Genomic DNA, 16680 nt, shown 5'->3' on the forward strand with positions numbered 1-16680 from the left:
TTTACTCCTAAAATGCATTCCGAGGTTAACTCATCTTTTTCTAGAGTTCTAGTTTTTATACCTTTGCGAATCCATAGTCACTCTGGAAAGAGATGTGATCGTGATATAGAACCGCCTCTATGTACCTGAGTCTTGGTCAGGTTCGTCACTGTTAGGAACTGGAGACCTCGTAATTTAACTGGAACACAAATTTGCAGCTGGAACTCGGCTCCAAAGAGGTTCTCCCCATGTATCTACAAGGTAAAATCCAAGCAGAAAGTCACGGCTGGTGTTGTTTTCCCACCTGTTGGCTTTGCGATGATAAGCAGAGCACTTACGTTGAAGAGGAACTCTTTGTGGTGGGAAGACCCCTGGTTTATGTTCATGTACGTCACTGAGGGTCTGCAGTTGAGAGGACATGGGTTAGGCCTCAGGGCCCCTTTCTCATTTTAAATAAATCTTAGTGCTATCAATTGGATACACTAAAAGGGCCCCTGATTCTTAAGAGAGATCAATGTTGAATAGCAAAATGTTGAGCAGTGGTGGGGCAGTTGGAATCAGGTTAGAATATTTGAATTCGGTCTCTTCAGGCTGCTTCTGTGTCTGTATCATTCCTCAGGGGGGCCTTACTTTTTCTCTTCCTTTCTTCCCAATCCCTTAAGTCCTCTCTTCCCTCCTTAGCATCCCATCAGTTCCCTTTGGTATCAAGACCTATTGGCACTGTTCCTCCTTTGATTACAGCCACAAGGTTTCTAGGACCTAACAGTTAGTGCCCTAGAGATCAATGGGAGCCTGGGTTCTAAGCAGCCTCCTCTCAGGGAAGGGCAATGCCCACATCCACCCTGACCACTAGACCCACCCACAAAATGCCTGAAGCTGTCCCACAGGTGTGGGGCCCCCCGGAAGTACTTACTTGGGAAGAACCGCAATGAAGGCATGTTTGATTTGAAGGCTGTGAGTTTTATTGACCAAAGACCTTCTTTCATTGGAACTAGGAAATAAGAGTGTCAGTTTATAGCACCCCTGCTTTGTATACATGGCTGCTTACCTTGGCTCCCCAGGATCACTGGGGGTCAGATAGAAAAGACTCGGAGATAAACCGAGTGCAGAAGACTTGCTGGAAGACCAGACGTGGAGAAACACTGATTTTAAAAGGGTTTCTCCAGGACTTCTCTGCCAGTCCAGTGGTTAAGACTCCACGCTACCAATGCAGGGGGCATGAGTTCCAATTCCTGGTCGGGGAACTAAGATCCTGCGTGTTGCACGGTGTGCCCAAAAAGACAGTGTTTCTCAGCCTTGACAATATTGACATATAGCGCCAGGAAAGTCTTTATGAGTGGCTGTCCTATATATTGTAGGATGTTAACATCCCAGGTCTCTACCCCCTAGATGTCAATAACACCCCCCACCAAATTCATGCCAATCAAAAATGCCTTCAGATACTGCGCCTGGGAGTAGAATCACCCCTGTTTGAGAACTTTACCAACTGTGTACCCCACCTTACCCCAAACATAGAGGTTTTGCAGAAGACAGAGGATCTCTGAGGTTAGATGAACCAAAATGAGCACTCCAGTGCAAAACTCAGTCTGCCAGACTATACCATAGTTTTACTTTGTCAATAAAGGAATATTTTAAGTATCTCTGATAACAAGGGAAAGCCAGGTCACTGTGGGGACACAGGTGCCTTCCTGGGGCTCCCTGAGGCTTCCCTTCTGGGGCAGTGAGGAGTCATAGCTCACGCACACGCGTGGGAGGGAGCCTTCTTGCAAGACCACAGCCCAGGCTCCCTTGACCCAGGGATGACTTACTTGGTGACCATCACAGTGATGTCGGCTGTCCTGTTTGGAAAGACACTCTCCTCCAGCTGCCAAACTAACGAAAAGTTTGCCTAGTTAAACAAAAAAAAAAGTGGATTGATTCCCATTTATACCACTCACAATTCAAACTGCTTCCTATTAACTAAACAGACCTGGAAAATGTAATTCAATACTCCATGCTTCTATAGCACAGCATGCTTCAAGTTCCTTTTATTCCACATAACACAGTGTCAGGATGGGGTGAGCAGGGCAGACAGCACTATTCCCCTTTTACAGCCAAGGAAGCCTCTTGAGAGGTCTCCCGCAGCACAGAGATCATCAGTAGCAGGTCAAGGCCTTCCCTCAGGGCTAATAACCTTCCAGACCACCCCCAGCTTCCCTCTGCTGTACCGGGGTGAGCCAACCTTGTCTCAGTGACTGTACCCTCACCTCCACTGCTCCCTACTTCCAGAGCACACTGGGCAGCTTTACGCTGTTACAAATGACGATATAGTCAAGGAAAGTGTGGACACTGCAACCGGGAGATTCTAATGAGCCTGGGAAGTAGAAAACACCAGCCCTAGGGGACTGAGAAGAGTCAGCTAATCAAAACAGACTCATAGGTCTTCCCTGGTGGTCCAGTGGCTAAGACTCTGAGCTCCCAATGCAGGGGGCCAGGATTCCATCCCTGGTCAGGGAACTAGATCCCAAGTGCTGCAACTAAAAGATCCTGCATGCCACAACTAAGACCCAGAGCAGCCAAATAAATAGAAAAAAAAAGAAAAAGACTCACAGATGATCTCTTGAGGACGGGGTGACCAATCTTGCAGTTCATGACCAGGAAAGAAGCAGTTGGCTTAGGGTCACCGCACTGAATGTCTGGAGAAGGAGGCTGTTAACACAGAAGTGGTTTTGAAAAGGCAAAAAAAAAAGAAAAGGTTCAGTTTCCTCACAACAACATGCCAGACACCCTGCTAGGAGCTGGGGATGCAAATAAGCCAGTCTTTGTCCTCGTCTCCACAAGTTGGGCAGAAGGGCTCAGTACCAGATAGGTGACAAATTTAAACACAAGGCCTCAGGAGGGGTTCTGGGAGAGCAGCACAGAAACAAGCAGTAGAGAAAGATGAGGTCCAACCAGGAGGAATCAGTCTTCCTGGGGAAGGAGACAGTTGAACTGAACCTTGGACCAATGGAAGGCCCCCTGCATTGCCACACAGCCTTTTTCAGCCATGCTTCCTCATCTGGACCACTGAATATGGAAAATGACTGAGCGACCACTGTTTTTTTAATTCTCCCAAGGATGGTGGGTCTAGTTCCTTTCTAGATGCTTAGGAGATCATGGCATGTAATGGGTGCTATCCTAGCTCAAACAGCCTCAAACCACCAGGGACACACCCGTGTAAGACAAAGCCAGGTTTGTTGACTCATTAGAGTGAGGAAAACTGCACTGTGGTGTATCTCACCAAACAAAGGAAAAGATAGTTATTAAAAGATTCTGGGGAAAGTTAGAATTTGGGGAAATATAAACAAAGCAGTGTTTTATAGGCTCAAAATAAAGCAGGGATGGGACTTCCCTCATGGTCCAGTGGTTAAGATTTTGCCTTCAGATGCAGGGGGTGCAGGTTTGATCCCTGGTCAGGGAGCCAAGATCTCACATGCCTTGCAGGCAAACAACCAAAACATGAAACAGAAGCAATATTGTAACAAATTCCATAAAGACTAAAAATGGTCCATATGGGAAAAAAGAAAAAGCGAGGGTTATGTGTAAAAGGGCCACTCAACATCAATTCTGGGCTGCAAAGTGGACCCAAAGAGCCATTTTCTTGGAATCCATTCAGGTGAATGTGAAAAGCTGTGTAGAGAAACATTTTATCTGAAGTTTCAAGTCTCAGATGGAAAATGAGAATGCTTCTCTTTGTCAAAACAGTTTAGATTCTCCAGGCAACAGTAAGATGGTTTCATAATTACAGATATAACTTCAAACAGCAAAGTTTCTGACTGCCTATGATTTTAGAGAGCAAAATATTTCAGTGTTACAATACTTTACAGCTGCAGGGTGTCCTTGGGAGAAATACTGTTTTCTGGTATCTTGCAGCTGGCTTTGAGTCTGTGCTCCCAGGCTGATGAAAGGCGGAGCAGACTTTTACTTTCCAGTCAAGCTAATTTATTATAGATTATTTCTCTCTCAGAACTCTAGTTAAGAAAGACTGCAGGCAGAAGGACTGATTGGGTGGCAAAATAGCACCATTGATGTTTAAGGCAGAGAATGATATGACTGGATCCATGGCTTATTGTTGGATTAGAGGGGATTTGTCTAGTTAATTATCATTTATTGGATGAACGAGGATGAGGCAGGAGGCAGAGTTAGGAGGTTTCCATAACCAAGCAGAGATGCGGGAAGGGAAAGTCATGAGCCATGTGGTTCCAAAACTGTTATCATAGTTACCTTCTGTATCCTCTTAAACTGCAGGTTTCTGGGGAAATTCAAAGCCACTCTTGTCATGTAGGAATCTTCCCCAGAGTTAGTCAGGCCAATGTTCATGGTCAGCTCTTTTGTGAGACCCACCACCAATTCCTGCCTGCACAGGGCAGCCAAAGAGATAAATGTTACCAGTTTATTTAATCTGTGAAAACCTCAGTGCCATGCAACAGCACCTTCTTAACTTCTTAGATAAATTGCCTAAAGGATACATTTAGCCTAGATCTTCTTCCCCACAACAGAAGCAAGCACCTGGACTTCCATACCCACCTCAGTTGCTGTGTGACATGACCATTTATTTAGTATTTGCCGTGTGTTGGGGACTGTGTTAAATGTCTCACACTCTCTGCTAATCCTGGTGATAACTCTGAACTTGTATGGTTACTCTCTGTGCTGCAGTGAAGGGAACAGAAGGCAGGGGAGGCTCACTCACATGCCTGAGGTCCAACAGCCCTGAAAGGGAGTTGGGAGAATCAGATCTAAATCCTCTTTCTACCACCAATTCACTGTGACCCCAGGCAATGAACTTTGAGACATAAATTCATCCATTCCACGTACATTTATGGGGGACTTTGTGCCAGAAACTCAACGCAAGAGAAACAGCATGCGGGGGACAGATGCTGCCCCCCACCCCTGCCTTGGCCTCAGCTTTCCCACCACAAAATCCCCCTGGCCCTTGCAGGTTACAGGCTGTGAGTTAAGACATGAGCCTGTTCAGCATGGAGAAGAGAAGATGTGGGGACGGGTGAGGGCTTCCTTCATGCTGAGGCATCCTGGGGTCCTGGAGTGTACAACCACTCTCAGTAATTGAGATCTACAGGGAAACACATTAACAATACGAAGGAAACTTTCTAACCATCTGAAAGGTCTTAAAATAGAATGTGCAGCTCTGGGGAGTAATATGACCTGTGTCTTATTGAGTCATTTTTGTTTTTTTATCACAGCTGAGGAGGATAGCCGGCAGTCACAGAGCCTGTGTGGGGATTCATCTGGGAGATGACACAGACCTGAAATGAGACAGTAGTCGTGGCGACGGGGAGGGTGATAAGGCCATGCTTGCAAGCAGAGCACAAAAGAGACAGGAGTTGGGGATTCCTCTGCCAGTTCAATGGTTAAGGCCCAGTGCTTCCAGTACAGAGAGTGTCGGTTCAATCCCTGATCAGGGAACTAGGATCCTACATGCCATGAGCATGGCCAAAATCTAAAAAACTTTTTTTTAAAAAAAGAGGATCGAGGATGTGTCCTGAGTTTCAGTTTCAGAGTTTCCAGCTTAGATGACCCAGTGGGGCTAGTCGTGATGGAGAGAACACAGTGGGAGACCAGAGGGTGGAAACTGACCAGATGAGCTCAGTCCGGGACATGATGAGAAGTTCTCAGAGGACAGGGAGGCAACGACATTGAAATGTCAGTTGGGTGTCCTGGCTCAGAGCTCAGCCGGGGACATGATGAGAAGTTCTCAGAGGACAGGGAGGCAGCGACATTGAAATGTCAGTTGGGTGTCCTGTCTCAGAGCTCAGCAGAGAGATCTGAGAGTCACTGGAATATGTACCAGGGATTCTTAACTCAAGGTCCAGGGACAGTTTCAGAGTTCCCTGAATGCAAACGCTTTATGTTTGTAAGTGTGATCTTCTAAAGACAAATGTCTGTAGTTTACCTTAGATTCTTCAGGAGATTCACGTCCACAAAAAAGGTCAAACCACTGAGGCATTTGGATGCTGAGGATTAGGCTCAATACTTTGGAAAAAAAGGGGAGACTGCCAGCTGTGGACACTAGGGGGTGATGTAGGGCCAGCTGTTTCACAGTCTATTCCACAAGGACTTGACTGGGAGGGCTTTAGGGGCTGTAATGAATTCCCTGTTAGAAACAAATCTTGTTAGGCTGGATTCCAAAGCACTCAAAAGCCTTCACTTGGCTCCTCCATGACTGAGACGGGCAGTGCTAAGCTATCCACATCTGAAACACAAGTCCTGCAAGTGTCTATGAAAAGGTTTCTCAGGATTCAGAACAGAGCTCTTCTTCAGAGATGCCAACTCAGCCAACCAGCCATCAGTGCCATGTTCCGCACACAGCACTCGGTGTGGGGGTAAGGGGCATTTTAAGACCACCACATGTCCAAAACCAAACTCATGCAACCCACTCCAATATTCATGCCTGGGAAATCGCATGGACAGAGGAACCTGGCGGGCTACAGTCCATGGGGTTGCAAAAGATTCAGACACGACTTAGCGACTAAACAACAACAAATCATAATAACAACAGAAATGATAGACAATTACAAGGCAAATGGGAGGGAAATCCAAAAAAGAGGAGATACGTGTATTTGTATAGCTGAGTCACTTTGCTGTAGAGTAGAAACTAACACAACAATGTATAGCAACTATACTCCAATAAAAATCAATTTTAAAAAATTACCAAGCTCATGACCTCTCCTCCCCACCTTGCCTTCCAAAACCATTCTTCCAAAAGCTTTCCCAATTCAGTTCTTGGCATCAGCATCATTCTAGAATTCAGCATGTTCCAATAGAACTTCTGAAGTAATGGAAATGACCTATTATATATCTGTGCTGCTCAAAACCACTAGCCATATGTGGATATTGAGCATGTGAGATGTGCTTAGGGCAACTAAGGAACTAAAATCTTCTTTAATTTTAATCCATTTCAATTTAAATAACCACATGTGACCAGAGGCTATTGTGTTGGACTGCACAGTTCTGGATGCTCGGGCTGGAACCCTGAAAGACTTCTTAGGCCCCCCTCTCTCACTCCCCACATCCAATTTGTCATCCAATCCTGCGGGCTCTAACTGCAAAATATAACCACCTTCATTGCTACCACTCTGGCCCAAGTCATATCACTTCTCACCCGAGTTATCACAATAGCTCCCTACTATCGCCCTGCCTCCACCTCTGCTCCTACAGTCTGTTCTCAACGTAGCAGCAAGAATGATCCTATTGGGACTTCCCTGGTGGTCCAGTGGTTAAGAATCCACCTTCCAATGCAGGTGACGTGGGTTTGGCCCCTAGTCGGGGAACTAAGTAAGATCCCACATGGTGCAGGGGAACTAGAGAGCCCCAGCGCAGGAACAAAGACAGCTATGTGGGGGGGAGAGCAGCTCCCCCCACCCCACAAAAAGAATGATTCTCTGAAAGTGCATGGTCATGTCATTCCTCTGACTTCCCGGCTCACAGTAAAAGTCCTCATGCAAATGGAGCCACATGTGATTTTTCCTCCCCTCACACGGCATCGATTCAATGGATATGAGTTTGAGCAACCTCCGGGAGATAGTGAAGAACAGAGAAGCCTGGCATGCTTCAGTTCATGGGGTCACAAAGAGTCAGACAAGACTTAGCCACTGAATAGCAGCCCCCTCCACTCACTCTGGTGTCCTGGCCTCTTCCTCCCACCTCCAAGCGCCCAGCTCAGGGCACTGACGGGTGCGCTCCCTTCCGACACCCACAGAGTTCATTCCTCCACCTGCTCTTCCATGAACCCAAACATCACCTTCTCCATGAGCGATTTCCGGACCACTGTTTGAAACCGCAACCCCAACCTCATCCCTGGCACTTCCTTCCCACCTTCCCTGTCTTCTTTTTCTTCATAGTACATCTTTTCAACACAAAGTTGACTTACATATTATCTTCTCTCCGTAAGCAAAATTGTGAAAGTGAAGGAGGGACTTCCTGTATCTCCCAGCACCTAGAGTGCTGGGCATAGAGGAGATGCTCCCTAAGTATGTCATGAATTAAGTAATTTGGTTAAGTGGTGAGCCAGGGAAGAGGTTATCTCTAAGTGAGGGGGTCCTAGGGGTGAGGGACAGTGGGTTATGGAAAGAAATCTGGGTGTAAGTCCATCCAATGATCATGGGATCTCATGCAGGCCTGCAACTACTGACTCTTCCCAAATTCATAACATAAGAATACAAATCTGTCTTGCCTCCCTCATTGGGTGGCTGGGGAAGCAATGATACAATTAGTGCAAAAGCCCTTTGTGGGCTACGAGGGAAAAGAGGAGGAAGTGAGTGATCCTGGTGAGGGGTTTGCCCGGTAAGCCTTCAGGAGGAGAGTTAACTGCAGAAACCTTGACGACTGGATTCAACTCACTGGGAGATGGTGGTGGCCAGCTCTAACTCCGCGACGCAGAACAGCTTATTCTTGCAGTTCTTCTCGTAGGGCAGCTGTAAGCAGACAGAGGGGGGCAGCGTCAGCCCAGGGAGCCCGCTGTCCCCAGAGGCCTTGCTTCGTGATCTTCTCCCTAGGACATGTGTGTCCCTTCCGCTGACTCTGAGAAGTGCGGGTGAGGCTGACAGGCTGAGGTTGTGTCCACGTGGCTGTGAGAGGTGTGACTGTGCCGTTCCTGGATTTGTCAGGCGTGGGGTGTGCTGGTCCCACCACACAGGTACCATGCATCAGGTCACTGGCCAAGGTCAAAAACAGGGTGACCTTTGTGAAATGGCAGGAGTAGCTGTCACTTGCATATTATGTTAATTAAGTAGCAACACTCACAGCTCACTACTCTGAACATTTGGGGGTAGGTGAAACCATATGAAGAAAAGCCTCCTTAGTTCTCCTAAGCAGAGCGGGAACAGCAGGGGACTAATTTGGGGGGGTGGGTACCTAACCGAATATTGTCAAGGTTCAGTCCCGTGAGCTCTTCTACCCCCATGGCTAGTCTTCTCTGTAGGTTAAATATTCCCCCTTGCAGTCTTGCCTACACCAAACAAATTCAGAAATCACAGTGGGCCCAAAAGATCCAGGTAAGATTGAAAAGCTCCAGCTCAGGTTGCAAAGTCACATTTTCTAAAGGAGCAGGTCTATTTTTTATTATGAAGGAGACACAGCCAGCTCCCTACCTAGGGAATCACTGCATTTATCTTCCCAGCAGCCAGAGACCATCACAGTAGCTTTACACAAGGACTGTTTCCATGATTGGAGCTAGAGTGAGAGCCCAGAGCAAGAAAGAAAATTTACACTGCCCAGAGAAGGGAGATGCAGATTGCATTAGTCAGAGCTTGGGGCTCTATCTGACTGGGTCAACAACTGAGGGTTTTTTTTTTTTTTTAAGTTTTGCTTTTAATATAGCCAAGCCGCTTGTTCTCTTTCAGTAGGATTAAAAGCTCCCGGCTAGAGCTCATTCTCTGGAAATATCTCTGTGCTTGCTGCTGCTGCTGCTCAGTCGTGTCTGACTCTGTGACCCCATGGACTATAGCCTGCCAGGCTCCTCTGTCCATGGGATTCTCCAGGCAAGAATACCAGAGTGGGATGCTATTTCCTTCTCCAGGGGATCTTCCCAACCCAGGAATTGAACCCACATCTCTTGCATCTCTTGCACTGGCAAGCAGATTCTTTACCACTGTGCCACCTGGTAAGCCCATCTATGTGCCTAAACACCAAATAATTTCCCCTCACCCATTTCCACAGTCAGATAATTTTTTTTTTTTAATCTCTTTGTTGAAGCATCAAAGTAATCATTGATTAAGATAAGAATCCTGAATGGATGTTAAACAGGATACATCATAGGTCAGCAAGTCAAGAATCCACCTGCAATACAGAAGACACAGGAGATGCAGTTTCCTGATCCCTGAGTCAGAAAGATCCCCTGGAGGAGGGCATGGCAACCCACTCCAGTATTCTTATCTGAAAAAATCCCACGGACAGAGGCGCCTGGCAGGCTATAGTCCATGGGGTCACGAAGCGTAGGACACAACTGAGTGACTAAGCACACGCAAATGTAATCTCAAAGCATCTCCTCATAATATACTTATTAATTACAAAGGGAGATAGCCCCAGTGTGACTTTCTGTGTACGGGGCAGATGGGCTCCAGTCCAGTCCCCACACAGGCCTTCTACCACACCATTATCAGAGACCTGTGCCAAGTATCCATATGCTTCATTAAATATGTAGCAGGCACCTTTTGTGAACAGAAAAGAACCAGCCTTGGGAGTCATTTGGAGACCCGTATTACCCACCAGTGAGGTCCTAAGCAAATTAACACCATCTCAGGAGCTCTATTATCCCCATCTGTGCAGGGATGGTCCTAAACATTGTCTGAAGACCCTCCCAACTTAAATATTCTTTGGAGATAAGGGAGCAGGGACTTTTACAGGGGTGGCACCTGGGGGAGTCTGGTCCTAGCCAAGTCACCTGGAAGATGGCGGAGGGCTCAGCATAGAAGTCCAGGATTGGTTGGGGTTGGTCCATCTGGCCCTCAGGGGTCTGGAGGTGGTAGCTGACCTTGACAGTGATGTTGGAGAAGCAGTCCTCCTGACACAGCTGCAGTCACCAAGGAATTCGAGGTTGGAGTTGGACGTGGGGGAGAAGATGACAAAGAGAATACTTTTAACTTTGATGTGGTCCCAATATTAAAGAATGAAAGGGGTTAAGCTAGGAGTCCTAAGCCTCTTCCAAGTAGGCCAGGCTGCCAAGAGCACTGGGAAAACCTCCCCTGATCTGCCATGGCCTCAGGCCTAACTTCTTATGGTTCCTGCCCTAGTCACAGAGGGGTTCTGGCCAGCAGGAGTTAAACTCCAGCTTGGACTTAGAGAACAAAGGGGTGCCAAAAAGAGGAAGAGTCATGGTCTCAGCTATGTTTACAAAGATCTTTCTTGAAGTGGCACAGAGGACATATTAGAAAAATAAAAACTGTAGACCAGAACTTCCCTGGAGGTCCCATGGTTAAGAGTCCGTGCTTCCAGTGCAAGGGTCATGGGTTCAGTTCCTGGTGGGGGGACTAAGATCACACGTGGTGCACAGCCAACACAAACAAACAAAAGAACCCTGAAGACCAGGAGATGGCCTGGGATGCCACTTGCCATTCTCTTTGTTTATTGAGACTTTTCTCCAGGCGGGAGCTTTGAACACCTGAGAATAGGTGAGCAAGAGTCTTGGCTGGAAAAGGTAGCTATGCTTATCTTTAAGGAAGTCACAGACTTGCTAGAAGTCTTAATCCATTTAACAACCAGAACTGATGTTGGAACAGATGTGTGGTCTGAAGCATAGTTTATGAGTTTATTGGAATACATGATCCTTTGAGGTCCACAGTTTTGGGTGCTGGCAGACTCTGAGTCCTGACAAATACACTTTTCCTAGGTTTCTAGGCACCTTATCAGGAGTAAACTTTTGTAAATAACAACTTTTGTCTTTCTATTTCTACTTTGCCTCACTCAGGTTTTCTGATGTTGTCTCACATAAGGGCCTTCTGCCCCACCGTTGTTATCAGATGTGAGAGGGAACTCTGTTATTCCCAATGTATTAGCAAGGAAAATGGCAGCAATCAGAGGATTTCCCTTTTTGTCCAGTTTCTAGGAAACTCAGAGATTTACTTAGTGTTCAATCTCTGTAGATTGCTTTAACTTGGTTTTCTTGTAACATAACCCCCATCTCCCACACCATCATGTGATTCTTGATCTATTATGGTTGTTTTAGTTGCCTCATTTGTGTGTATGGATCCCTGTACTTCACTCCATGCATCTCAGTTCTTTTCCCAACAGTACAGACCCCCTCTGGGAACTTCCCTGGCAGTCCAGTGGTTAAGACTCCCAGTTTTCATTGCAAGGGACACAGGTTCGATCCCTGGTCAGGGAACTAAGATCCCACATGCCACGTGGCATGGCCAAAATAAAATAAAATAGATAACCAACAAGGACCTACTATATAGCACAGCACAGGGAACTCTGCTTAATAGTCTGCAATAATCTAAATGGGAAAAGAACTTGAAAAAGAACAGATATATGTGTATGTACAACTGAATCATTTTGCTATACACCTGAAACTAAAACAACCCTGTTAACCAACTATGAGTGCATGCTCAGTCGTGTCTGACTCTTTGCAAACCCCATGGACTCTAGCTCCCAGGCTCCTCTGTCCATGGGATTCACAAGGCAAGAATACTGGAGTGGGTTGCCACTTCCTTCTCCAAGGGATCTTTCCAATGACCCAGGGATGGAACCCATATCTCCTGCCTCTCCTGCATTGGCGGCGCATTCTTTAGCACTGTGATACCCCTGTTAATCAACTATACTCCAGTATAAAATAAAATTTAAAAAAAAAAACAATGAAACAAAGCAACCCTAAAAAAAAGAGTACAAACAGACCCCTCTGGACTCTTGGAAACTCCTCCACTCACCTGTCCGTCTGTGGGGATGAGCGAGAAGGACTCACAGAGACGGGGCCCCCTGCCCAACTCCCTAAGGGAGCTCTGATCCATCCTCTTGTCTGAATGCTGCAGCCGTTTCCTCGGCTTCACCACATCCACGTCCAGTGTGAAGTTCAGAGAGGTCCCACCAAGGCCTGGGAATGAAGATCAGATCTTTCTGATTGAGCCAGGGAGGTCAAACTCTAGACTGAGGGCCCCCCGTGAGCCCCTCCTGACTGGTGTCCCCCACACAGGCACTTTCCCCAGTTCCTTCTTCATTTCAAAGTTACTTTTCTCATGTCTTCTGTCCCCTGGTTAGGGTCCCTCAGTGCCCCAGACCCAAACGTGGGGCTGAACATCCTCAGGGCTAAGTCAGTCTTCCCTTTGGGAAGAGGGCTTTTAGGGAGGAAGCTGCGATTGAGGGGGGAAATATGGAGGAGGAAAGATTCAAGGAAGGGAGAGAGAAAGACCATAGAGTAAAAGCTGAAGATAGCTGAGCTGGAAGAACCTTGTGGATTACCTGGGCCAACACCCTAACTGTAGAGAACAAAAACGGGGGCCCCAGCTTCCCTGGTGGTTCAGTCATAGAGAATCTGCCTGCCAATGCAGGAGACAGGGGTTCAATCCTGGTCCAGGAGGATCCCACATGCTGTGGAGCAACTAAGCCTTTGTGGTACAACTATTGAGCCAAGTCTGAGTGCCCCGAAGCCTGTGCTCTGCAACAGGAGAAGCCACCACGATGGGAAGGCCACACACCACAACTAGAGGATCGTCCCCACTCGCTGCAACTAGAGAAAAGCCACATGGCAACGAAAACCCAGCACAGCCAACAATATATAAAATAAATAAATATTAAACAAAGCAAAACGCCAAGCGCAGAGAGTGAAGGACACCTGCCCAGTGTCATACGACCTCCCAGCAGATGCTGTTCAGGCTCCGTGGCCCCAAACTTTCAGCCGGTACAGCTGGAAACGACCGGGCTGCCCTTTTCTAATGATCAGACTTGACCCTGGACTCCTTTGGGAAAGCCAGGCCACCTGGGAGCGCGCTTTCTGACCTGCAGGAAGTAGAGTGACTTCTCGGGGATGGTGACTGAGAGACGAAGCCCTGGGGACTGTTGCTGAGGGTTTGTGCTGGAGGAGACCCCTTGGGTTGGCAGTAAGTACCTGGGCTGTGAAAGTCATGCCTACCCTCTGCCTTCCAGAAGGTCTCCCAACCAGCACCAGCTAAGGGGATGGGAAGGGAAGCCAGGCCTCCAGTAGATTATCCAGTCCCCCTGGTCTAGAGAGAAGGCGGAGGGAGGGAAGGGGAGAAGATGTAATCAGAGAGAAAGAGGAGAGACACCACACACACACAGGCGTGGGCACAGTAGCTGGAGATGGAGAGGTGCCTGCCTTTTTTCCAAGTCTTCTTTCAGAAACCCAACCCTTCAACCCGAGGACGGGATTCAATGCCCCTCTTCCCAAGAGGGTCAGAAAGACTCCTTCAGAATGTGGACTTAACAACAGGTCACCCTTTTCTGGGGCGGTTCCCATTAAACTGAAGCTAAAGTCAAAGGAGCACCAAAGAACTGATGCTTTCAAAATGTGCTGTTGGAGAAAACTCGAGAGTCCCTTGGACTGCAAGGAGATCAAACCAGTCAATCCTAAAGGAAAGCAACCCTGAATATTCATTGGAAGGACTGTTGCTGAAGCTGAAGTTCCAATACTTTGGCCACCTGATGCAAAGGACTGACTCATTGGAAAAGACCCTGATGCCAGGAAAGATTGAGGGCAGGAGAAGAAAGGGGCAGCAGTGAATGAGATGATTAGATAGCATCACCGACTCAATGGACATGAATCTGAGCAAACTCCAGGAGATGGTCAAGGACAGGGAAGCCTGGCGTGCTGCAGCCCATGGGGTCAAAAAAGAGTCGGATACGACTTAGCAACTGAACAACAACAGGTCAAAGGAACTAAAATCTTATAGAGGGATTTCATAACACCCCAGCCCTACCCAGCCCTCTTTCTCTGTCCCCTCCCCCACTGAAGTCAACAAGGAGTGACCACAGCACTGGACAGGTTCAGCTAGACTGCCTGTTACCTGATTCAGCAGCTAGGGTTGTAGAGTTGATTTCAAAACACAAAGACGCATTCACACTGCTGCTGAAGCCAATGGGCAGTGCCTTGGGAGTGAAGTTCATGGACACCTTCAGATAAACCACAGGTCTTGAGCTACGTAAGACAGCAAAGGGGCACATGAGAAGTGACCACAGAACTTCTGGATCGGTGTCTGGCTCTTTCATTCATTCAATGAATATTTACTGATCATCTCTCATATGCCAAGTGCTCTTCTGAGTCCTCAGAACATAGCAGAGAAAGAGACAAGCCTGGCTCTGGTGAGAAAACAGGCAACTGGCAAATAAACAAGAAACAACAGGAAAATCCTCTGTGCAGGAAAAGGTATGTTAAAAATAAAATAGGATAAGGTAATAGAGACTAGAGGCTACTGTGAAGCAGGTGCATTGTTATTCCCATTTATAGATGAGAAAACTGGGACTTAGAGATTCTGCCCAAGGACACACCTAAGTGCAAGCTGAGGTTCAAACCCAGTTCGACAGAGCCAATGCTCTTAAACAGCGCATTCACTCCCTCCCATCAGTGCCTGGTGTCTTCTTGGGGTCATTTAGGGCAGGGCAACGGGGTGAAGCTGCCCAGAAGGCAGGGCAGACTCCTACCGGAGTACAGTCGCCCGGCCCAGCGCACCCACGGTGATGTCAGCAAGGCCATCGCCATTGAAATCTAAGCCACCGGCCACAGATGTGCCGAAGTACTGGAGTCCTGGGGCCACTGCGGAGGCTCTGATCCTCTGTGGGGGAGAAACACAGGGTGTCGGGGAGGGAAGGGGTTTCCTTTAGTTTTATTCAGTCAACAGATTGGCCCGCTCCAGGGACACTGAGGCACTGGAAGAAAAAGTAAGTTTCTCCCAGGGGAAGTGGCATTGGAACAGAGGCTTGAAGGGGTTGGGGCTTGACCGAGAGGGTAAGGAGAGCAGGGGGTCAGTCAGGGGTCAGAGCAGTGGGAAAGGGGAGACTGGGTGCCAGGAGGCCTGATGTGGGGCTGGGGTGTGCCTACAGAATTACATTTCAGAACCCCACTGTAGACACAGGGCGGAAGATGGGGAGGAAACAGGAGTCAGGGTGTAGGTGATGGGGATGGACAGGAGGGGCTGGATTTGGAAGATGGTGAGATCTTTAGGACGTGGAGGCTGACAGGCTGAGCTGGGGGTCTATGATTAGCCCAGGTTTCTGCTGTGAGCAGTGGAGGGATGAGGCCCAGAGGAGCAGCAGGTATCAGGGAAGAGGGTGCTTTCAGTGGGGCATCCTGGGAGTGAGATGCGGGAGGCCATTCAGGGGAGAGGCTCAGGAGCAGCTGGACACACAGGACTGAAGCTTGGAGAGAAACTGCAGCTGGAGGTGGGTGGCAGTGCCCATAAAAGATATAGTGTGGAATTTGGCAATGGAGTCCAGGGGGGTGAGGGTTATGCAATGGGGTGGGGCGGGGGGCAGTGTGGGGACAGGAGCCAGAGAAGGGACAGAGAGAGGAAAGAGGATCTGGGGCAGGTCCAAGGTCAGGAATGCCAAAGAAGGAGACAGTCAGAGTTCAGGAAAGAAGATAGATATTGCCACAACCTCTAGCCCCACTGGAAGGATGCGGAGGTGAGAACCTCCCAGTGACTTCTGTCCCCCCTGGGCTGTCTCAACCCCCTGGGACCTGCCTGACACTTAGGACAGGAGCTGGCTCGGGTCTCAGGCCCTCATATCTGGGGAAGATCAAAGTCCCAGAGTAGAGGCAAGAGGTCACCTGTGGCTGGTTGGGAGAGAGGTCATTCAGCTGGTTGGTAGCACGTCCATTGTAGATGTACACACTGCCAAAGCCTGCACCATCGTCTGCCTCAAAGTCCTCCAGGGGGGCCCCAGTGGCCACGTCTGTGAGCTTATCCTGACTGATATCCCCCACTGTCGCCATGGCAAAGCCAAATCGGGCATAAGTTAGCCTGGGGTGCCCAGTCAGCATGCGTGCCAAGGAGAAGGAGCCATTCTGTAAGGCAGAGAGGCAGCTCAGCCCTCAAGACAGGGAGGCAGTGAGGTCCCACCCCACTGCCACCCTGGGAGGCAGGCTCAAAGACTCATTGATTCTGACTCTCCAGCCAGGAGTCTGAGGCTCAGAAAAGGCAAGAGACCTTCCCAAGTTTACACAGTGAGTGAATGGTGAAGCTGGGGTCCTGCTGCCTTGCAGTCCAGGACCCAGAGCTT

The 16680-nt window shown here is 48.3% G+C and overlaps 1 protein-coding gene across 1 annotated transcript in view; it reads right to left on the reverse strand.

Annotated features, from left to right (window-relative positions):
- The window catches only part of ITGAE (integrin subunit alpha E), a 50856-nt gene that overhangs the window by 9760 nt on the left and 24416 nt on the right, over positions 1-16680 (reverse strand). Inside the window, exons 15-26 of the mRNA XM_043903418.1 lie at positions 16229-16465; positions 15103-15233; positions 14469-14599; positions 12378-12541; positions 10397-10525; positions 8356-8429; positions 4222-4354; positions 2569-2667; positions 1788-1867; positions 893-970; positions 318-381; positions 126-233 (exon numbers count right to left, since the gene is read on the reverse strand). Coding sequence (XP_043759353.1) covers positions 126-233; positions 318-381; positions 893-970; positions 1788-1867; positions 2569-2667; positions 4222-4354; positions 8356-8429; positions 10397-10525; positions 12378-12541; positions 14469-14599; positions 15103-15233; positions 16229-16465 — 1428 coding nt within the window. The remainder of the gene's footprint in view (positions 1-125; positions 234-317; positions 382-892; positions 971-1787; positions 1868-2568; positions 2668-4221; positions 4355-8355; positions 8430-10396; positions 10526-12377; positions 12542-14468; positions 14600-15102; positions 15234-16228; positions 16466-16680) is intronic.

The sequence above is a fragment of the Cervus elaphus genome, chromosome 5, assembly GCF_910594005.1.
Source record: "Cervus elaphus chromosome 5, mCerEla1.1, whole genome shotgun sequence".
Taxonomy (NCBI): Eukaryota; Metazoa; Chordata; class Mammalia; order Artiodactyla; family Cervidae; genus Cervus; species Cervus elaphus.